The sequence below is a fragment of the Camponotus floridanus genome, unplaced genomic scaffold (genome assembly GCF_003227725.1).
Source record: "Camponotus floridanus strain SB8 unplaced genomic scaffold, Cflo_v7.5 scaffold3, whole genome shotgun sequence".
Taxonomy (NCBI): Eukaryota; Metazoa; Arthropoda; class Insecta; order Hymenoptera; family Formicidae; genus Camponotus; species Camponotus floridanus.
In genome coordinates, this window is record NW_020229436.1 from 2342718 (window position 1) to 2367186 (window position 24469).

At 30.1% G+C, this 24469-nt stretch overlaps 1 protein-coding gene across 3 annotated transcripts; it reads right to left on the reverse strand.

Moving 5' to 3' along the window:
• Positions 1–1312: 1312 nt before the first annotated feature.
• Positions 1313–24163, reverse strand: LOC105252107 (uridine phosphorylase 1). 3 transcript variants are annotated; one of them, XM_020027793.2, is made up of 7 exons: positions 12038–12179; positions 7092–7182; positions 6713–6836; positions 5075–5236; positions 3503–3688; positions 3027–3359; positions 1313–2473 (listed from the first exon to the last, which is right to left on the reverse strand). In XM_020027793.2, the coding sequence occupies exons 3-7, from the start codon at positions 6788–6790 to the stop codon at positions 2288–2290; spliced, it is 945 nt and encodes a 314-aa protein (XP_019883352.2). In that variant the 5' UTR covers positions 6791–6836; positions 7092–7182; positions 12038–12179; the 3' UTR covers positions 1313–2287. The 3 variants fall into 3 exon arrangements, with proteins under 3 accessions (XP_019883352.2, XP_025265822.1, XP_011257637.3); XM_025410037.1 differs by lacking the exons at positions 7092–7182; positions 12038–12179 and adding an exon at positions 23477–24163; XM_011259335.3 differs by lacking the exon at positions 7092–7182 and having other exon boundaries at positions 12038–12796.
• Between the last annotated feature and the right edge of the window lie 306 nt (positions 24164–24469).

The window sequence follows — 24469 nt, forward strand, 5'->3', positions numbered from 1 at the left end:
GTAATACGAGTGTAAAAATTTATCAAGTAAAATCTGAAAATAATTTATATTCCGAAATTTAATATATATCTTTTGTCCAACCCTATGGATAAAATATCACGATCACATATTTGCTTCGTCAGTTTTCGCTAGTTTTGTAATTTCTAACTAATTTGTGATTAATAATTTCTTTGCGATTATCTCATCTTTTCTCGCATTTGAAAAACTCGCGATTCATATAATTAGCTTAAATATATATGAATGCATATATTAAATATTTTTGTGAAAAAGCTGATTATAATTTTGTGTTATGAAAATTTGTCGATTATTATTTTGACAAAAATATATAAATTAGTAATGATTATTTGAAATTGAATATTATATGAAAATGACTGAAGATTTGTATGTTTTTCTTTCCTGAACTAAACTTCTAAGCAGAATTATAACATTGAACACTTGAAATTACATTTATTGGTGTATCAGCCAATACGTACAGAAAATGTTAGCATGGCAGTATGACGCACATTATTGCAGATAATAATTAAATTGCTTAATAAATCGGTCGTTGCCATTTTAACTGGTTATTATAACGTATTGATATTATAATGTGACACTCTACATAATCGAAAATCTTCGATTACCTTATTTCAACTATGTTTAATAGAAAACTTAAATCGCACTTTTTGCACATGATAATAGATACAATATATAATTCTAATTATAAATACCTTGCAATATGGCATTATACAATTATCTCGGTGGACCGACGTAACGGGATGTTGAGAAAGGATAAGATATTTATTGACTGTTTTTTTTTTTCTTTCGTTCCGTAACATAAATTCTTTTTCATATGATAGTCTTTAGACTATGGTATGTTACGGATAACAATCGAACGAAAACAGTTCTTGGTGGTTCTTCGACTATATATTTATATATATGTATTCATATTGGAATGTGCGCGCTACCGAACTTCCTAAAGAATACTAATATGTATATATATTATATATGTATATATATATATATATATTATATATATTATATATATTTTATATATTATATATATATATATATATATTATATATATTACATATATATTATATATTATATATATGTGTATATATATTAATATTTATCACCGAGTGTATCTATTACACGTTGGTGATTGCGCGAGGCTAAATTTACAATTTCTCTCGAAACTGCTCTCGATACAATACGCAAACGTCGAATAATAAATCAGATACAACACGCAAACTTCGAATAATAAACCGGATAGGTCCGTTAGCGAATTGTTTGCCTAAATTTTCAATATAAATCCCTGAAAATTTACAAGACAATTATCGTCATTCGTTTAGAGTATAATAAAAGAAAAAAAATCTTCGTATATTTAATCGGCGAATATGCGAACTTGCTGTACGGTTCTTGCTTCCCTGTGAATTCTAAAATTAAATCTCTACGCGACCAATTGCATCGTAATTTTGATTAACTCTTTCTAATTATTTTATTTCCTTATGATACTGTAGTTTTAATATCTGAGATTCAGTGTCATTTTTGATATTTTTTAAAAATAATTTTGTAGATAAAACTTTAATTTACGATTTCATTTTGATATCGCAGATTATAAGATATAAGATATATTTATTTGTTATCGCGTGTTAATCAAAGAAGATGCAAAATTGATCTTAAAAGATATGTATTTGTGAAAAATGTGCTTGGTTATCTCGTTCGAGCGCAGTTTATAAATTTCTGCACACTTTGTACTTGGATCACCGCACGAAATAAACGGTGAAACTTTGGCTGTCGCTTTGACAATGTTGAAAATCGTTAATACTCTCACGAATTTCAGGAATCATCGTCTTATTATCGCACATAACAATGGCTTTCTCAAAAAATTATATAATTCCTGGATAAAATTACTATTAATAATTCGCAAAATGCAAGGAAATTAAATAAATTGCATTTGATTTCAAGTAAATTAAATATTAAAAAAGAATGTACTATTTAGCTATGCAAGCCATTTGTATTCAAATATTCTCTTGTCGGATAAAAAGAATTTTAAGTACTTTAATCAAGAATTTTATCAAGTATTAAGAAAAATTTGAATATTCAAATATGCCATTTTCATACGTCACTTGCTACGCGACTCTTCTTGCAAGTAAAATTATTTTCTCGCAAATAAATAAGTAAATATGATCGTTTGCGACATAAATTAATTGCGATCGTCGATTTTAAAATCGAGCCAATGTGTCCGATCATATCGTGATCCCGAGAAATCTTCATAGATTTCGAACTCGCGTTGCGATGAATAACTTTAATCGTAATTCTCAGATTCCTGCTGTACCAGTTTGAAACGACGCGGACTTTTCACGTACATGGAACCGTGTGACCCTTCGAGTGAGAGACGACCCTTTCGTTGAAGGTACGAGGTGATGTAACGAGCGATCAACGTCTGCGGTCGCAACTGCCATTCTTCTAATACTTCCTTGGGTGCCAGAACCTTTTCAAATCACGAAAGCAATCGATTAGATATATAACATAATCGATTCAAGGAACGATAACATTAATTATTTTACTTATAGCATATTAATATATATATATATATATATATATATATATATATATATATATAATGAAATCGAAAGACTGCATTGCAACAGTGATATCTTATCTGTCTTTCTTAATCATTTCATTCAAGAAGCGATAACGCGATCTTATTTTCAATAACACACTTCTTCAGTCATTTTTTCTTAAGAGTGAATTTTTTATACCTGACAAAGATATTTGAGATAGAACAAATCAGGTAAAACTTGACGAATAATCAAGAAATGCTTCAATACTAGACTATAAGTCGCTTAAATAATTGTATAATAATATTATATATAATAATTTTAATGCAATTAGTTTTATTACATGTCACAAGAATCTTCGCAAGTTTTGCAAAAGGCGCCTTGATGTTCGTGTAGTTTGCACACGAAACTTATATACGCAGCTTATATATCTAGTTTCGCGAACGGAACTCGATATGTTGGAAATGCATAGATTGGACATACCTGGTCGCCTTTGAGTCGATCCATTAGTGTCACGCACACAACGGCGGCCTGGATGCCGGCATGATGTGTCAGAGCGGCGAAACAAATGCTCTCCATTTCGATGTTCACTACGCCGGCTTTCTGTAGCTTGGTGAGATACTCCATCTTGTCGGCCTCCGAAAACTCGCAAAACGCGCCGTCCAGACGACCCTGACCCTCATAGAAGTCGTTGGAGCACATGGTCTTGCCGATTATGGTATCGTAGGGATCGTCGCGATGGGCCAGGGCTTTAAGATCGCGAGCCAGCTGCCGATCGAGTTTGGCCGGCCTGCGCAGCAGCTTCCCGAGTACCGTCTGCAATATAAAATTTACTACATAATCCTCTTTTTTTATTATTTTATACAAAGAAAGATTCAAAAGATTTGTGTTGAATTATTTGAATTATTAATTTCTTTTTATTTATTATATATGATATGGAACATTTCATTTAAACTGACCAGTTCCATTTGAGGTTTCATCGTTTCGTCCACGGCTTCCTCCGAAATAACCACCGTACCACCTTCATAGCCAATACCACCGCAAGTTCCGATCCTGAAGAAAATTGGATCCCTCACTCTCGCATGGTACATCAGTTTGATAACTTCGTGAAGAAGGATGCTAACTGAAGGTACGCCCATACCATGCTAAACAGATGTGTTTTTTAAATAATAATGTTCGCTTGAGTTTTTTTTTATAGAGTTTAGTAATATCAAAATTATGAATCTCAATATATTCTTTAGTTTGAATTTATTAAGCTTACGTAATTCTATTTATTTTATACTATTTATTTTATACTCGCGCTGTTTCAATCCAAATAGAGAATATATAGGATATTATTATTTAAACCAATCGGTTAGTTTTATATTGACCAAGTTTTTAAATTCCGGGATTAATAAAGTTTTTAAATTCAGGGATTAATAAAATAAAACGCTTTGTACTAAAAAATGTGCAGCATCGAGAGAATATTCACTCGTAAAAGGAATCTCCATTATAAATAATTTCCTTCATAGGCAATAATACAATTGCGTTTCTCGAATTTCGATTGACTTGTTCGACATATCGAATGTGTACTTCATGCAAAACAAGACGATTAAAACGATTTGATTATCCAAGTAAGAGAAGTATTATACTATAACGTTGAAGCGAGAGGCGTATGATTAGCATGGAATGTTTAGCAGATCGTTTCTTTATTAGGAATGGATTGCTGATCTTGATGTTATGTGTGTGTTAAACCTAAAGATGTCAAGAATATTGCGATATTATTGTCTTTTTTAAAATGACTTTTAACGGTATTGCCTTATCACAATATGCTTCACGAAAACGATGGTTATTGTATTTCTCAGTTTATTTAAGATTGCTATTTGTTTTCTGAAGATTTTATTTGAAATCAATCTTTAATATATCTTTGATTTTTATTTAATATATATTATTTAATATTTTATTTAATATATTTTTATTTAATATTGTTAAATAATCAAATCTTAAAAAATATCGTATCAGTACTGTTTCATTTTCAAATTTTCTATTAAAATATTATTTTTATATTTTTTAATGATTTTTTATATTTGAATCACAATATCTTAGCGTGATTATATTTTTTTATATCAGTATAATCATAGATATACTAACAATCTACAGACTTTACTCAATGTGTCACGATTTCTACACAAAAGTGACGTAAATTCAACGCAACGTCTGCTAACATGTCGATATCTAGTCGAATTATGCAAAATCGGTCACGGTTTGTATCGATTAAAGGATAACAACTTTCAAGCATATCGCGGGCACGTTCTCATTAAACGCCACAGTAAATAAGTACGGCTCGATGTGTTTGTGTAAAAATAAATCTGCTTGACGGTGTAAATGTTCTACTATTTGAACGAGTTCCAATTACGATGACATACAATAAAGCGTTTTAAAGAACTCAATCACTTCGTTTCATTTTCTTCGATAACGAAATAGAATTTTTGTATTATAATATCGAACAATAAAAATATTCCGCATCAAAACGATTATATCGAGGAACTTACGCTGATAGAGAGAACCGGGCCGACTTTGTACATAGAATAGCGGTAAGAGTTCTTAGTGATGTCGAGAAGAGTCGTTCCTGCTGGCAGCTTGTGACCAATCTCCTTCATAATGTAGTTGGCAAAATTTTCCATCCGTTTCGGTGTGCCACCCATACAGACGAACTATAACGTAAGAATAAGACAAGAACGTTATTAAGAAAGTAAAAAATTTGAAAGAAAAAAAGAGAGACAAAGAGAGAAGGGAAATATACGTAAATTGATTATTAACGCGCTCGTAATCTATTACTTGAAGCGCCATTCATTCTTAAATGTTAAAGATCATCGGTTACGATGATAAAAATAAATGAGTAATGGTCGATGGTGTAATTGCACGTCATTGAAATATATTTCGCGATTTATTGACGTTGGCTGACATCACGAACGTATCGCGTGACATCGTCAGCCTGGCGCACAATTGCGCGGTATTGCGACTAATGCATATTCGTTTCATGATCTAAATCGAGTGTCAAATGCAGAGAGCAAAGACGCAATTGACTGTAAACCGATTATTGACAAATGTAATAAATATCTATCGAGAAGTGTACTACGCGAATTGATTTCATCAAAGGAAATCAAGATCCCAATATTTATGAATATAATAATGTAACATCTTACGTCATATCGTTTTGCATACATAAGTTTAACACAATTATACACATTAAAAACTGATTCGTTAATTTAATATAATAAAAATAAATAGTAAAACTAGATTATATAAAGAATCTATAAAAATATTTTTTAAATATTAAGATATAGATTCCTATGAAATTTATATATATTATATATTATATATTATATATTATTTTATAATTAAATTAAAAACGTACGTGAGAAATCTGTCTTTGTGATCTCTCATATAAATACGGAATCATGCTGATAATAATTCCGCGTGATTACCACTTAATCTTGTACATAATTATGTCACTGAAAAACTTCATCTAATATTTATCAGTATGCATTACGTCATCGATATGATACATGAACACAAGAACATGTCACTGTAATTAAAATGCAGCTTGTTAAAAAGGAAAACAAAACACTGACTAAGTGATAACAACGTGCACGTGCTTCTAATAATTTCATTTGACTCATTTGAATTTTATAATTCCTTACAATGCAATTATAAATTCTTAGAAAACATGTGTATCTTTTTAATTCAAACAAAGCACATTCTCTCTCATGAAGCTTAATAATAATAATAATCCTATATATTTGTCATTAGTTATATATATGCAATTTTAATAATAAGTGATTGGAAATAAAACAAATCGGTTTGGCAAATCGAATTTCAAGAAAGTGTAGAAATCAGAATGAATTATTTAATCTCGAACGGATTTCACTTTAATAAAGTTTTAATTCCAAGCTTAGTTACTATAAGATATTGAATATTAAAAATTAAAAAAGTTTGGAAAAGACGAAGCGCAGTCAATTAATTTAATTTTTTGTTAAGTAGAAAAATCGAGTTGTGAAATTGAGATTAAGTTGTTGAATACGCTTATAAAGTTTCCTCAAATATTTCAGAAGATTTTCTACGTACGCCAGTATGAATATTTCGCTCTATTTTCTTGAGAATTATAAAAGAGAATTATTCATCCTTACTTTGACGTCGCCGAACATTTCAACGAGATCATGGGAACCGCTGCCGAGCGCGAGATGATACAATATATCCTGATCCATGAGCTCGATATTGGGATTCCGTAATCGTACGGAGCCATCGCTGTACCTGTGTAAAAAATGAAAAATATGTATTTTATTTATATTTACTCGCACACTTTAAAGCATTTTAAAGTCTAAGTCCTGTCAAAGAGAGCGTTATTATATTCAATATAAAAAGGTAAAAGAATTTATCCTGCACGGAAATATATATAACATAAATATACAACATACTCGTGATGTCAGAAACATATTAAAATATTTTATTTATATTTTTGTGATACATACTACACGTTTACTTGCTTATGAAACGCTTTAAACTTACGTAAGATCAATTTAGTACTTGATATTGCTAATTGCGTCGTCCAAATAATACTGCGTAAATTATTGAAAGAATGTTGGTCGTTTATGAATATCTATTCAAACAAAAATTTATATTCACATAGAATGTTTTACATCACATTAATCTAAATTATAATACTCTGTCTTTTTGTAATTTCATCAAATTACGAAGGTATATGTTGTATCATGTAAAATCATAAATCTGTATTCGTGCACAATTTTTCAATCATCGTGAACAAAAAGCGACGAACAAGCGAGTTTCCAATTAAGTTTCACCGATAGCCTTTGACATGATGATGTCACGAATGTAATTTTCCGACAGGCGAAAGGTTGGGCATATTGTTAATTATATCAACGAAAATTGATCTCGTTAATGCGCTCGTAAGCCTTAATCAGTTTCAGCCGGAGTCGCGCATCGTTATCAAGTCACACATTTCGTTCATCGACCGAATAATTATATTTCATTTCTGACGTTTTTCGACAAGCGATGTGAAACGCGCGACAGAATTGGGCAAAAAACTATTTCCCATGTCGGATTGTTGCACTCGCGACGATTGTAGACATTTAATATTATTATATCTTTAAGATTGATTTTTCTCAGAATATAGGATAGCTTAAAGCTCAAAAAATATGCTATAGTTAATATAAGATGTAGCTTAAACTAATTTAAGCTAAAATATAAATTATTTATTTATTTATTTATTTATTTATTTATATTATTTTTATGATGCTTGACCAATTGCAATAAAATTTTAAAAATATATTAATGTACAATTCATCTAAACTAAAAATGCGATCTAAAAATGAGAATCTGAAAATGTTATGAAATTTATAATAAAATGTCATACTATTTTCACGAAGATATTGAAAAGGAAAATGGGTCGATCCGAACGGAACAACAGAATCACGGTTATTTGTTCGTCTTAAAGCTTACTGAACTATTTGCCATGCTTACAGAGTTTTCTATGGGAGAAAATATCCGTCGATAGTTCAGATTTGTCCATTGTCCATGATATCGCTCGACAATGGAAATGTATATACATCACTTTAATCCCAACAGACTGTCGAGATTAGTTTCGATTTACAATCACAAAAACACACGCGATTATTGATCCATTTCATTCATCTATAATCATGTTAGCGTTAATTATTAATGCACTCTGTTATAGTTTGACATTGATTACACGTATCTACTTACATCTGAAAATATTTGATAATGATGAGAATTTTCTTAGAAATTATTTCTACCTCAAATTGAATCATAAATTCTATTGAAAATTCAACATGTGCAAATTGTATGAAGTATTGAAAATATCTGTTTCGAGAGACGTTTTTTATCATTATATTCGTTTTATTTATAATATAACTTTATTTTCTGTTTGTCAGGAATTTTCCATCTACAACCAATTAATGTATATATAACTAATATATTTAACTATCTCATTTTATATGAAATGCTCAGAAACTATCTTTTGCCCTTTTGCGAAAATATAATTTAACAAACATAAAATAACTATTAATTAGCAAATCTATTTCTTAATGAAAATTTAAAAATGTTTTCTGTCATTTTTTAATTTCTTTTTAATGTAATAATTAACACTCTGCTAATAAAACCGTGCTTAATGCTTTAATGATAAAGTTCAACTGAAATTAATTGAAGAATATATTTCGATGTTTATAAATTTACTTAATAGAGCAAATAAAAAGCTTTTAACAAATTAAATATTGCGTAAAGCTAATTGTGAAAGCCTTTTTTTCTTAATTAAAAATAATATTTAATTTATTTGAATTTTAACTTGATTGATTTTGTGTATAAAATAATAAAAATTATTGAGATATTTAATATTGAAGATAGAAACTTATATGCGATCTATTATGATGATGGTCTTTCAATGTATCTTTGAACATAGATGCCACTAATCCTAGTCTTACAATTAGTCCACCGATAAAGGAGTTTTTTCAAATTATCTCTCCTATTTCTTATCGAGTAAAAATCGAAGGAGAAAATCAAGTATAATCTGACCTCAAACACTTGCATCTATTGATATTAATCACAGCCTGGATAACTGGATTTTATATCTTGTTATGTTATCAAACACAAAAATTTTTTTGAGCTAGTGAAGAATCGTTTCCTTTATTCATTATCGGATAAAAATCGAAGGGAAAAATTAGGTACAATCTGACGGCATTATTTTTTCATTGATTATGATTATAAATAATATATTTTTACATCCTGCCATTATCATTGTTTTTTTTTATTTTTAAAAAGAACTTTTTCTTGCTTCCTGCCACGTGTCAGATATATCTTTGTTTGAGGACTTATCGAAGTGTCTCCGCTTTTACGTTGTCTGTCTTTTGTAAACTGTCGGCTTCGCAACGTGGCTTCCTATTCTCTTCGCGGTCCACGACGGAAACTATGCGAATAATGTGGAGAATATGTGAAAATACATAGTTTACGTTTCTCACGGAGTTGCATTCACTATATTTCTGTCACTTCTATCGCAAAACAGCCATACATCTTTGTTATAGAATCGCGATGAGTTATTGTTCGATGTTTCTCGCATCTCGCAAGGACGTCTGATATTGTTTACATTCGAAGATCAGGGAATAATCCGGTTTTTCACCCATTTTTCCTTATTTTTTTACGTATAATATACAATTATCCTTATTTTTTTTACGTATAATATGCAATTATATCATGAATGCTATAACCAGATGAATTTGTGCCTTTTATTATTTTATTGTTATCATTTTACCATTACTATAAAGTTACATTTTTGTTTCCTGTAATATACTGAACAAAATATGAAGCGAATAATGCTAAAATTAATGATTAAAATTAATGACATGTGAAAAATAAAAGAGCGTATTTTTCCGACAAGTCACAAGAGTCACTCGACGTTATATCTTGGAGCAATCCTGTGAGTAAAATCGATTTTTGCGGTTAATCGCGCCTGTTCAAAAAGACCCTATCTGAAAGCTTCTCTTAGGAAGAGATGTTCTACCTAATTAAATTGTCGTACTTCCCAGTAAACACTATTACAGTAATATAACATGAAAGTAACAAATATGACGCAAGTTATTTATATGACATAAAACATTAGTTTAATATATCATACGTATTATTTTGCAACATTATAACAGTAATGTAACAGAATATTATTGTAACATGATATATTATTGTTTACGTGTTTCTTCGTTTACACGTCGAAACTAACTAAACTCTAATTTGTATTTAATTTCTCGCCATGAAATGGATATCAAGTTTGCAAAAGACAAGTACTAATATAAAATTCAAAGTATATATCTTTTTCGTCAGTTTAATTTCTAGTACAATCGCAACAAAGAATTCAAAATATTAAACAGGTTATTTAAAAGGTTATTTAGACGGATAAATGCGAAATAATTCATTTACTATCTATTAAGTCCGAATTTATAAGTTAAATATGTATAATTTATTTATTATCTATAATTTATTTATTAATTATCAATTATCAATTATTAATTATCAATTACTTATTATTTATAATTTATTTATTAATTATCAATTCTATATATGATCAATATATGTTATATTTATGAATAAGAAATTAATCAATAATATATGTTATATTTATGAATGAGAAATTAATCAATAATTTATCAATAATACTTATGTATATTATTTATAACATTTCGTTTTATTGCTTTTATAAAACATTAATATAATAGTATTTACTGGGTTGTGCCTGATTTTCTCATCATACATTTTATGTATTCTCGTCTAGCAACTCTTTACGGAACAACTGAACTGCAGAACAAACGATTCAATTCCGATTCAATTAAAAACAGAGATCGAATTAATCTTTAAATAGCTTTTCAGATATCAATCCACTTTTATACGCTTTGACAATGAAATGAAATAGATCGCAAAATGTCAATAAATATTCTCAATGGCAGATTTAATTAGTTGCTTTTAGGTTCTGAATTTTAGAGTAAATATGCACAATAAATTACATTTCACCAATTTTTTCGCTACTTAAATATATTGTAGGAGAGATTGTTCCGAATAATTTCTCGTAAAAATCAAGTGAAAAACTATTAGTGTTTAGGAAATATAATAAATTAAAGTTTAACGATAAAGTTTATGTACGTTGCAATAATCTGTTATTTTATAGCTGAAAAATCTCTATTTACGACTCACGCGTGGGCAGAAAGGAGACTTCAGTAGCAAAAAAACTCTAATTTAAAATATTCACGACCATGTAGTTATCTTTAAAATAATGTAAAGAAGAATTTTTTTCTAATTAGAAAATGACAAATAAATTAATACGGCGTGCACAAACTTCATTGTTCTTTATATCAGTTTATAATATCTAAGAAAAAGTATTAAAAGTGTCAAACTTTAATTAAACTAATGTCGTTCCCCACTTGATGTTTGCGAGAAATTACTCGGAACGACCTCTCTTACAATAAATGATAAAAAAATCAATGAGATATGACTATTATACATATTTACCGAATTTTAGGATTGGTAGCTATCGGAAAGATATTTCAATCTTTTAGATAACAAACATCAATAGAACTTTTTAAGGATACTAGAAAAGGTATCTTTGATCACACAAAAATAAAATTTTTTCTTTTTTAATGCATAAAACTCATTTTAGGCGTTTTTGTGATTTTGGATAGATTGTTATAAAAAAGAGAGTTAATCAAATTCAGAAAAACAATTTACATTGCTAGGCAACGTAAAATGAACTTTAAACTTCGGTTATCAAATTTATCGACAAATAAATTAATTTTTATAACTCGTTCCAATCTGCGATATAGAAATCGAAACAGGATGTTTGCTCTATTTTTATCTATATCGTCTTAAATCTACTTGGTTATTCAAACCAAGCCGGATTGAACAAGATGCACTTTCCGGTTATCTCTAAAAAACGCCTCTACCTGACCGGACTGACGTATTCCCTGGTCTCTTTGGTCTTGTCCTTCTCCATCGGTGGTTTCAAGGAGCAAACGTGCTCCCCCGACTCGTTCAGAGTCCTATTCTGGCAGGTGCAAGTTGGCATTATTCAATCCTTTCCCACGGGAGCAAGGGAAGCGCCGATTTTTCACATGAAATTCACCGCCACTTTGATTCAAATGATTCACCGATGTTGTTCTTTATCACAGAATATTCGATGGGGAATCTTGCGTGACTAATACACTTCATACACTCGATACACTTTGATACTCCGGGAAATCGTTCAGAGATCGTGTCGCATTGAACGATACGAAGGCGATTTTTTCGTGACCAAAACAGAGTCGGTCGACGATGTCAGAGTAGTTGGCGACGATCGCGACGAGACTCTTTATACATCACTCGGGACACGCGTCGTTCCCACCACATCGTCACCGATTGCGGCTGCCAATCGTTCAACACGTCTCGGTCCGGGCAACCGGTCGTGATAGCTAGTTGCTGATACATACACAAGTTGTTGGATATAAACCTGCTGGTTGCGCGAATAGTCAATAGCGGTGAACGCATGTTTGGGGTGTCCGACAGATCGGGGTGATAGGACTCTTTGAAAGCAGCTAATGCAGTTTGTTCGTTAACGCGGGGACAGAGCGAAATTCCACTTTTGAATTAAATACAGATGAATAAATTTGTAGTTGAGAATGAAGTTCTTATCACGTAAATTTTTCTCCTGCTTTTATCACTGAGAGAACGCGGGCTAAAGTTAAAATCTGATGGCAAGGAATATTTGTAATAAAGAGATATATAATTTGTGATAAAGAGGTATATATTACATATTTCATTTTATTTTTATTCGTGATTTTTATCATGAAATTATTAAGTACTTCACTCTTGATCATTTCGTTATTTTATCGCTTCAAATGATAAATCGCTCATCGTGTGTGGTACTTCTAATAATCTACTTCAGTTAGATGGGCTTGCCACGGTTTCTTATCAGAGTCTGTCTGTCATTGTTTTTCATCATTCAGAAAGTATTTATAATGAATTCATTAATTTTCTGCCGCTGGTAAAATAATAATAACCTTAGTATTATCACAGTAAGCATCGCGTGGGTCAGGGCAGTCACGTGCCGAAGTGTTTGATTTGTCAGAACTCGGAATAAAGCTTATAAATTGCTTTCGTCTACCCATCATCTTTTCCTTGCTCCAAATTAATTGTCTGAAGTACCGTTTTCAATTATCAGAATCAACTTTGCATAATTTGTGTACTCGTAAAAATCTTCCATAAATTATCAAAGAAATATAACAATTAATATTCGACATTACACGGATTTCCTGTTAGAAATTGAATGTAAATTAAAATGAGAAAAATATTCATCGTATTAGAATCGATCGTCAATCTCCCGGGGCAGATACGCGTTTATCGAGTTTTTTGCAATTGAGGGCTGGAACCGCAAGCGGAGAGCTAACCGCGCAGAACGGAATTCACCATCTCTCCACCAAGCCGAGAAATTGGAGTTATTCTCGCGCGGTTATAAGAGTCGTCGGGGATATTACGTAACCACCTCTTCGCCCTGCACGATTCCGCCGCCTGTTCTGTCCTGCTCACCCCGAGAAACATCTTTCGAGGTCCTTTTATTTCCGTTTGTGTGACCATCTCTTTTTCTGGCGCGTGGGCGTCCTTTTCCACGAGGAATCATAGGACGAGGGGTTGAGTTCCAACCATGAACTTCCCCGAGCAATTCGTCCGTAAATTACCTCGAGGCTTCCCGTGAGATGTCGATAAATAAGCGTCTCGACGAACCGGCCGCAATATTTTCTTAATAATCCGCTACGGAAGACTTTAATTTCCGTTGCTCGTTTCGGATCATTACGTGCGAAATTTTATATTATCGAGGTGGAGCACGTTTTTCGCTAGATAAGGCACGTTTATCTAATTAATTTAATTTAACCTTTATTCAGGATTTTAATGGTGTTAAAGTTATATCTTGTACTCTCTAAAAGTGAATCAGTGTATTATCACTGTAATCAGTGCTGTACTTATAACTGCTTGTAATCAGTGAGTATTTACTGTTTTTCAGTGATACACTGATTCAGTACATATACTACTTTCACTAGCATCAATCAATGTATTATCACTGATCAATCAATGTATACTCACTGATTACAAGCAATTATAAGTATAGCACTGATTACAGTGATAATACATTGATTCACTTTTAAAGAGAAATATAGGAATACTGATTCATTAATAAATGCAATGTGTTTTATAATGGAATGAGAAAACTATTACTTCTATTTAGAATCATCATAAGATTTCTAGAGGCATTGAAATATGATGAAAAAGAAGAAAGTATTCTTGTCAAAGTATTTTTGTCAGTGATAGGTTCTTCAAAATTTTGATTCTCTTTTAGTTCAAGATTAATTTAAATTCTAATGTATATCGACAAACAAATCTTTTCTAGTGTAATTACACTCCTAACAACGTATCGGGAATTATTTTAATTATTTTCGGCTTTATATTCATATTAAATCACGGGAATCTTCTCCAATATTCTTGGTACTTGATGATAATAGAATAGATGATCTCATATCGCGACGACGCTTAGCCACTATAATCAACTGGATCAATTATTTCATTCACTATAATCACTGCAAGCTACAAAAGCAAATAGATACACACACATTGTTGCATGATTGAGAGGTGTATGTTTAAAAAATTTATAATTTTTACGGATCACTATTGAACGAATGAGTCTCGCAAGACGGATTGAAACAGCAAACGAGAACGTTAGTCGCCCAATGATTTCTGTACTGTGTTGGACGGTGTTGGATTGTTGCTACTTTTAGACCGGCGATGCCAACCAAATGCTCTGCTTGCTGCGCAAAGCTTGTACGCTTTGCACCATTAAACTAAATCATCTTTTGGCGAGCACAAAATAAGCGTGGGTTTAAAGATAATGATATCGATACATTTTCGAAATGCATCAATAATTGTTGTTAAATAATGAAAGAATATTAGTTTCAGCATTCAGTATTTTGATTTAGTTATAATAAAGAATTATATTTTTGTTAAGAAAAAATCGATTTAAATTTATTAAATATTTGTTATTAAAATTAAAAAATTTAAAAATAAGTTGCATAATAAAATTGCATTTTCCCTTTATTCAGACTTACAAATTAATTATATTCATCGAATTATATATATGGTAATAAAATTTATGTGAGTAATACAATTTCTTTGAGAGAGATATATTTGACTTGCTTGAAAAGCAATAAGCTTATCCTTTCGAGAGGTCTGTTATGCATGTATAATATTGCACATTTGATAGAGCGGCATCCTTTGAATAGAATACCAATGTTACGGTTATCGATTACCTGATAAAAAACGTTTCCTTTCTAATTCTAGCGAATCACTTATAGATTCGAATCAAACAATTATAAGTTGAAGTGATATGAAACTAATCCACAAACAAAAAAAACATTCATGTTTATTTTATTTGTATTAGAACAAAAGTCATTGATAATTCTGGGATATAAGTGTTTATAATAACTGCATAATGTGTGTGTATGTGATTGTAACGACTGTAATTATAAAATTATGGTAGAAATTAAAATGTATATAAAATATATTGTCAATGTTTTTATTTGCAAATCTTTCATTAAGCGAAGATTTTTGGTTTTGAATATCAATCATAGAATTTATTTTTAACCTTTGTCATAAAAATCATCTTTGATGGAGGAAAAAATATGTTTTGCATTAATCAACACATTCAATCGCAAATGAACGAATTTTTTTCTCGCAATGTAACAATTCCTTTACCATTTTAGTTATTTTAGACTCGTTTATTTTTTCACAATCAAAAGTACTGTCCTACATACAAGAAAAAGCATATTGTCACCATTTTCCTCAGGCTTTCCATTTTTCTCGCTATCGTACGCGCGATGCATAATAGTGAGTATGCTTTTACGGCGGCATCCATCGATTTTGAACTAATCGATATAGTGTATAGATTGAATAAGCCATATCGCGCCACATGCAATAGCACTCTTGTGCAATATCCACGCATCCGGACCGATATCTGATAGGGTCGTCAATATCTCATCGTTCCCAACTTTGAAATTCGTCATCAAGCGCACAATATGCGTGCAATCTCTGCGTTATCAGATATGGGCGCACAAATCAGGTGCAGCTTTTCGAATTCGGATCGAACGCAACTGACAATAACGACCGCATAACTGAAATCATTATGCAACTTGAAACATATACATAATATCTGAATGTATGTGATCCGTTATGAATATCAATTCGATATAATGAGAAGTATCATTAACTCCAAGTCACTATCAGATATTCGTTTCACGCAATTTGAGAATATGTTTGTATCAAATGTATCCACATTAACGTAATATATACACGAATTTTCGTTTAGTTACAAAATATATTTGCATATCCCTTTTAATTTTATTGAGGTAACATTAAACAAAATATATTTTGCCTCTCTGAAATATTATTTTAATTATTAAAAAAATCAATTTTTGAGTTGTATTCACATTTAACATATGTATAAAAATGGCTTCTAATAATATATTCTTTGTAAAAGCGTAATTATATAAATATTTAATATTTTGTCAATATAAATTCAATAATTAAATTTGCGAGAGGCCAAAATAAATTTAATTTCTAGAATAAGAGAGCTTTTTTTCTCTAAAATTTAATATCGTGTGGGATAATTTATGTATGGAACCATAAATTTTTTTATCGAACGCAGAATGCAATTGATCATTATATAGGATACTGAATTTATTTATTAATAAGCGTATTGATTTTTGTGTAATATTTTTATGTTATTATCAAAATAATTTTCTCTCTCTTTTTCTTTATAACTGATTATAACTTAAGTGAAGAATACACTTTCTCGATCTTTTATTTCAAACATAGATTTAAATATGAATATTAAACACACACACACACACACACAAGAAGTAATGCATTGTTGATGCAAGAATATTTATAACGATATTCAACTAGACTATATTCGACTGTCATACATAGAACATTCGAGTATTCTAATTCGGACGCTTTTGGGCGACTAATGTGTCAGCGTTATGCAGGGAACGTGTTATCGTGTTGCTCCTGACCTCTGACCTCATTTCGGCATATGGGCTTAAAGTAGCACTGAGCGCACGCGTTAGAATATCGCACCTGACGGCGTTTTCTTGAGAGTTCAAGGATTCCAGAAAATTTCTCGCGATTCTTTGTATTATGTTAAATAGCTTTCTTCATCTTTCTTTTCCGTAGTCACGTTAAGAAAAAAATTAAAATCATATAGATACTAAAATTTGGTTCCTAATCATTATTAGAAACATATAATTAAATGAAAAATAGAAGCTAAAATTAGTTATACAACTTCGCGCTTCTTTAGAACTTTTTGAGAGACATTAACAATTCTCAAATAATTTTGAACAAAAAAACAATAGCTGGAAAAGAAATATTTCTCCTAATACGCAGTAAACCTGCATTTCCTCTGCAATAAACCCGTTTTATTTTACAGTAGAAATGCACATATAAATGCTGTATGTGTGCTGTACGTGTCTTCCCGAAGCATGAAGCTCAAAGGGACATCAATGGTCGAAACCTATGTGATAAAAGGCAAATGATCTATATATGCTTTATAGAAATGCATGTGTCTATACATGAATTCTCCGATCTTTCAATTGAAACTTCTCTTATGTATCAGAGCAGTATCAGAGTTGTCATATATATGTATGCACGCGTATCGTTTTGATATCACGAAGAAATCAATTTGAAGATGATAAGCCTAAGAAAGAGTTATCATCATTCGATAATTCATAACATCAATTTAGTATTCGTATTTTTACTCACGGTAAAAAAATATTATGACGTTTTACAAATAAATATAATTTTTACTTTAAATATGTGATTAGAAGATTGATATCCGATGTTTGAACTATTAGTACCGCTGAGAAGCTTCGGCGATTATTGATTAAACTAACGACGTAATTAAAATTCGATAAGAACCGAGTTTATTTTGCATTACGTAATCTAACTACTGAATTAAACATTAATGATATTGATTTAAAAATAACATGGGTTGAGCGATATATGTTGTAGAGGTATAATTTTATTGTTTTTTACTCTAATTCTGTGAGATCGCATTAGTATTTCTTATTAATATTAATTATTAAAATAATTTTAAAATTATAATTAATAATACTAATTATTGATATATAATAGTATTACATTATTATTAAATTATATAAAGCGTTAAATTATATTACACTTTATAAAGAAAAAGAAAGAGATACTATAAAATAAATATATAATTATATTATATTCTTCAAAAATATATAAAAATATATATTTAAACCAAAAATTATTTTATAATTTACTTTTTAGTGTAAAAATATAATTTTATTAAGACGGTTTCAATTATGACAAACGAACAATTATCGAAAACTTTAATAAAGAATTTTATACCTGCAGATTTTAATATATTAACTTGAAATCGATTTTCCGGATTTTGCTTGGAAGATAATAATGTGTCTCGTGGAGTTGATCGCTCTTCAGAAACATAATAGATTATTATCAAGACTTATATTCTATTACTATGGCAACCGAAGAATCCGGAAGGTATGTGCATGTGCGAGAGAATTATGTTTATACTAAAATATCTCGTAAAAAGTAATACATTGAATTCTTAGTATTTGAATATGTGAATCGAGTACACGAATCAAAATTTTCATTTACACACAATCTGAAACTATATAAGTGCAATAAAGAAATTAATTTATATGTCTATGTGTGACACACATTATTTTAATTATATAAATTGAAAAGTATGTGAAAATTCATTTACATATATATAAAAAATTGTAAAGAAGTTATATACACCCCAGCCTCTTTCTGCAAAATCAATTGTTTTATAAAAAGCCTAATCTTTTTTATAAATATACTATCTAAAAAAGATTCAGAATTTATAAAAGATTATATATATATATATATATATATATATATATATATATATAAACAATAATAAAATTGTCAAATATATATAGGTGCAAATTGAAAAAGGCGAATATTTTTTACAAAAGCGAAATTATTGAATTTTGTCCGATAATGTTTCAAACTTTTAAATTGATAACAACTTTTTGATTAAATAATGTTTATTAGCAAAGTCTGGCTTTCCTTTATTTGAAAAAGAAAATTGCTGGATGAATTAACTATTATGAAATTCTAATAGAATACTGATGAAGAGAAGTGATATGAGAGAAATTGACATTTAAAATTTAAGTTGAAAATTATAATTGTCTAAATTAGATATATGAAATATATTAAATCACCCTAATAGGATAATAATTCTACTATAAATCAATAGTAATCAATACTATAAATAAAAAATAATATAAACTCTTCAAAGAAATTTAAATTCTAAAAAATAAAATCACTATTAAATTCTATATATTTCGTTATTATATTTTAATATTCAGAATATTAAAAATTGCAGATATTTTAATATTCGGTCTATCATCGTTAAATCGATGTGCATTTTGAAATCATGAGTGATTTAAATAATTTATACATATATATGTATAGAGTAATACTGATAACCAATATATGAGAGACATATACATCTCACTATGTATTCAATTAATCAAATAAAAAAAGGAAATTTTATGGCTCAGAAAATACGTAGCATGTATAATACAATATATCATATTGTAGTCATATCATATTATACGATACATTATGCATAATCCAAAGATAAAACGAGAACTTATAGTACTCTATAATATATTTCTTATGAAAAGATATATGTATAAAGCATGGTCTAAGTTTTATGAAATCTTTGCAAAATGTCCAGCTTACCGGAATACTCGAGCAACTTGCTCATATGCATTTAAATGCAAGTTTTTGTTTTCGCACATGTCGTCCGATGTAGCGTCACGTTTTTCCCATTTGAATTTATCGATGACTTGGACTTGACCGAGTAATCAATTATTTATTGTGCTTCCTTACACTTTCATATGCCGATCTACTTCGCTATCTATTACATTACTTGCGGCGCAGACAGCGATAAGAAGTGTCTGGTAAGACAAACATCATGAAACACCGTTGGATAAATCGACCATCGCATCTATATGGTATGCAATTATCGAGTCATGGGATAGCGCGTGTTATTATAACCGTTAACATGAGATCGAGACTTCCTGTTCCGGCTTATATCAATTAATGAAATCGAACGCATGGCATGCCTTGAAGAATATTGCTCGCAGGTGTGCTAGATAATTTTTAGAAGTTTTAGAATTTTTAGGGTTTTCATTTCAGTCTTTCTTCCCTCATAAACTATATTGAAATTTTATGAATGATATAAAGGAAGTATTTTTTTCAAGATTTTCTCTTGGACGAATAATTAGAAATTTCATTTAAATAAAAGTTTTATACGTATAACATTTTTTCTGCAATATCTATAGATTGAAAATTTATCCTTTCTCTCATTTTATTTATGTAATATGAAAAAATATACAATTACTGATAGATGAATATTTTGTTTAATTTATACGAACATATTACATGAGTGGCAAGCATAGAAAGATCTCTCTCATACTTCATCCCTTTACAAAAACAGCTGGATATAATTATGTAAAATAACAGCGAACACCTTGTGTCTATTATCTGTAGTGTTTATGTAACCCATTGCAGTTTCATAAGCGAATGCGAAGCTGAAGAGATGAAAGGACCAATTTATCGTGTAAACAGAATTCTCTCCCGAATTCATTCATAGGAAAATATATTTCTGTTTGTAATAATAACTGTTTATTCATCAGAAAATGTTTATATTATATTATGTATTACTATTATTTTTTTCTATTTGATTCTTATTCAAATATTTGTTGAAATTTTAGAAAAATTTCTTTATAGAAAATAATTAAACGTCCACACAAGTTTTCGTTAAAAACAAATATATAACTTTTTGTTGTGCAATAATGAGCAAAGCAAAACCATAGTGGAATTTATGGGACCTCAAGAGTGAACTCTTAGGGTTAATTCACGAGGGGACATGGTCGGCATAGAGAATATAGAAAAGGGCACAATCTGCTTTCCACGTTCTTATTAATAGAGTCGCATCGATCGTCCACTTCGTTGCCAACGGAAAGCATGTAAGTCAACGTACACGTAATCATGCGTTTCATTCGACTTTTCTTTCATATATCATGCGTAAATGTGTTTCTTAATGATTTGTTTTGTGTTTAAACAATTCATTTGTCAAAAACAATTTGAATTTTACATAATTAAAATTTGCGTGCCGCTTATTAACAATATATCTTGAGCGAAATATTTTATTAAAAATAAAATAATAATATAATTTGATACAAAGAAAATTCAAATTATAATATACATTCAAATATGTATAAATTCTACACAAAATTTATTTTCTACAGTTTTCGGTTACAAAATAAAATTTCAAAAAATAAAATAGATTACAAAAAATCATTATTCTTCATTCAATTTCAAGATTACATTTTAATTTTTTTGAATCTATGATATACATATCACTAAAAATAAAAAAGCGAAAAATATTTCGTTAAAAAAAATTGACTCAGAATCTTAAAAAGTATATAATATATATAATATATTAAAATATGTGTATAATATACATAAAAATCTGTAACGCCCAATATATATTTTGATAATATATATAACTGCAATTTATATAATCATGAATTTTTCTATTTTTCTATTTTATTTTTCACGATACAGCTAGTTGTATTTGATATAGCTAATTTCCTCTTACGTGACTATGTCTAACGGAAAAGCAATATCCTCGATGGACACTGCATACGATACAGTTACAGTTGCTCTAATTAGACGGGTCTGTGAATGACACCAACATTGAAAACGCGCACAACTATAAATCGTTTATCGACATAAAATACACTATACCGATTCTAATGAAGGCCGCTGGTCTGACCGTCGAAATATAACTCCGGTAGAATATATGGCATGAGATCTATATACATTCGAAAAAGCTACATATACGTACAGTCTTTCTCGATTAATTTTATCACTTTTCTGAAATTAGCTATTATTTTTTCTCTGCATTGCAAATAAATAAAATAAGCATAAATAAAATATCAATTACACATATATAGATTTATTAGTTTAAAAGTTAATAAAAATGTATGAATATTATGTAAAATATAATCCCCTATATTTAAAATTGACATCGAGTTCATATTTCAATAGTATTGAAAGAAAATCGATCAAATTGATATAATAATTTATTTTTCTTAGGTCATGCTGTACTTTTGCCTCTTTCAAATATAATTTACTTTTTAATCAGTTGATCTTCTTTAATATTGCATTTTAAAACTTTATAACTTTAAGAGAAATAAATAAAAATCGATTTCACATTTCACATTTCAAAAAATTATTCACATAATTATATTATAATTTTTTAGACACATATATATACAATTTATATTATCCCTCTTTATATATTTAATATATATTTTCTTACTTCAAGAAAATAATCTTTTCCATTGTAAATATCTTCTGAAATTAAAAATCCGCTTTTCAATCTTAATTAACACTAGAAAGCGCGATGACAAAGGATGCAAAGCAGAAGAAAAATGACAAATATAATACAGTGAGATTAAAATATTTTAATATTTTAGTATTGTACACACACTAAAATTGTGTAATATGATAAGTATATTTCGTCTTTCTTTTTTCACTATTTAACGTATTACTTATTAGATAATGAGAATATTTTACAACAAATAAATTTTTAATTATATCTAAATGAATTATATCGAGTTTAGATACGAAATTTTATCATACTGACATTAATATTTTTAAATATTTTAATTGCTTTTTTTGCAATTCTCCCAACTTTATGTGCATATTTCCTAAATATTCATATATCGCGATGCTACGAGTGTCACACAAAATTAAATAAAATTTTTCAAAGATTTAGAGATCCGGAAAAAATCACACGCATCTATTTTTCAAATCAAAACAATACAGTTTTCACCAGTCAAAATATTTTTTAAAATAGCTACTGCATTAAATACACTAAAACAATATATTAAATAGACGTGTCATTTAATTTTTCAACATTTTTCAATTAAAATTAGAAATTTGATCAGTGTAATGCATCCTTTTCCTTTAATTACATGAATGGGGATTTCGAAGATTTATTCAAGCCACGAACGATGTTGATTTTCGTTAGGACACTCGCGACAAAGACAGCCGCGCGATCGACTCGATGGCCAGCCCAGCCCTTTTTCGCGCGCCCTCGAGGAACGCGAGCGCGTGTATGACAGACAGAGTGAAACATCGAACTTGACGATGATCCTTCATCAGACTATCTCAATTTTTATTAAATACACAGTACAACTCACTCGTCGAGCTCCTCCTCGTCCAGCAGAAGACTCATCCTTTTCGGAGCAGCGTGCGATGTGCGGATGCGTTAGGGGTTGATTCTCGCCACTGCGGCAGGGGTGTAGTCTCGATGATCTTCCGCAGCACTATAACCGCGGAAACGCGCCACGACTCTACTGGCGCGCTTTCTTCCCTCCCTGCCACCCAACCATCCCTTCTCCCTCTTCCTCTCTCTCTCTCTCTTTTCGTTTCGCTCTGTCTCTTTACCCCCACATCGATCTATCCTTTTCTCACCACCTCGAGATATTCCTCCCTGCCAATATTCTATCCCTCTTTAATTCGCGGACTCGCTCTTTTCTTCCTTCTGCCTTTCTGTCCTCCTTTTTCGCACATGCGGTCTTTCTTCTTCCGCTTTGCTTTATCCTTTTTACGCTTATCCGCGATCTGTCTCTCTCTCTCTCTCTCTCATCGCGAATTGTCCTTCTCCCATTTCATCGCGTTTCGTTCTGTCCTTTCTCCGCACATATGTCTCTTTCTATCAACCGCTATTCATCTTGCTCTGTTCTTTTCTCGCTCATAAATCAAAGGTCCAGGTGGTGGTATATCCATTTCCCCTTCGTACATGCGCACAATTTACGTATAATTCTGTCTTTTTATCCCCTTCTTTTATTCCTCACCCTTACCCACAGCTGCTCGATGCACGTGGTAAAGATCTCCGCCGTGGCCTATTTCGCAAAAGTCGATAAATCAACAATTAAATAGATTTGTCAAATTCGGCAATTATATAATTTAAGAAGAACTGTTGAGATACAATATTATTATAAATTTACAAATTTTAATTCATTCCTCTTGAATGTAATGATAATATATTCTGTCGTAATAATAAAATTTAATTTAAATAAAAAATGAATTGTAATTAACTTTGTATTTATTTTTATGTCTATTTATATCCATGCATAATGTTTCAATCTTTTTATTTTTATATTAATATTATTCTATTGATAAGCAATATT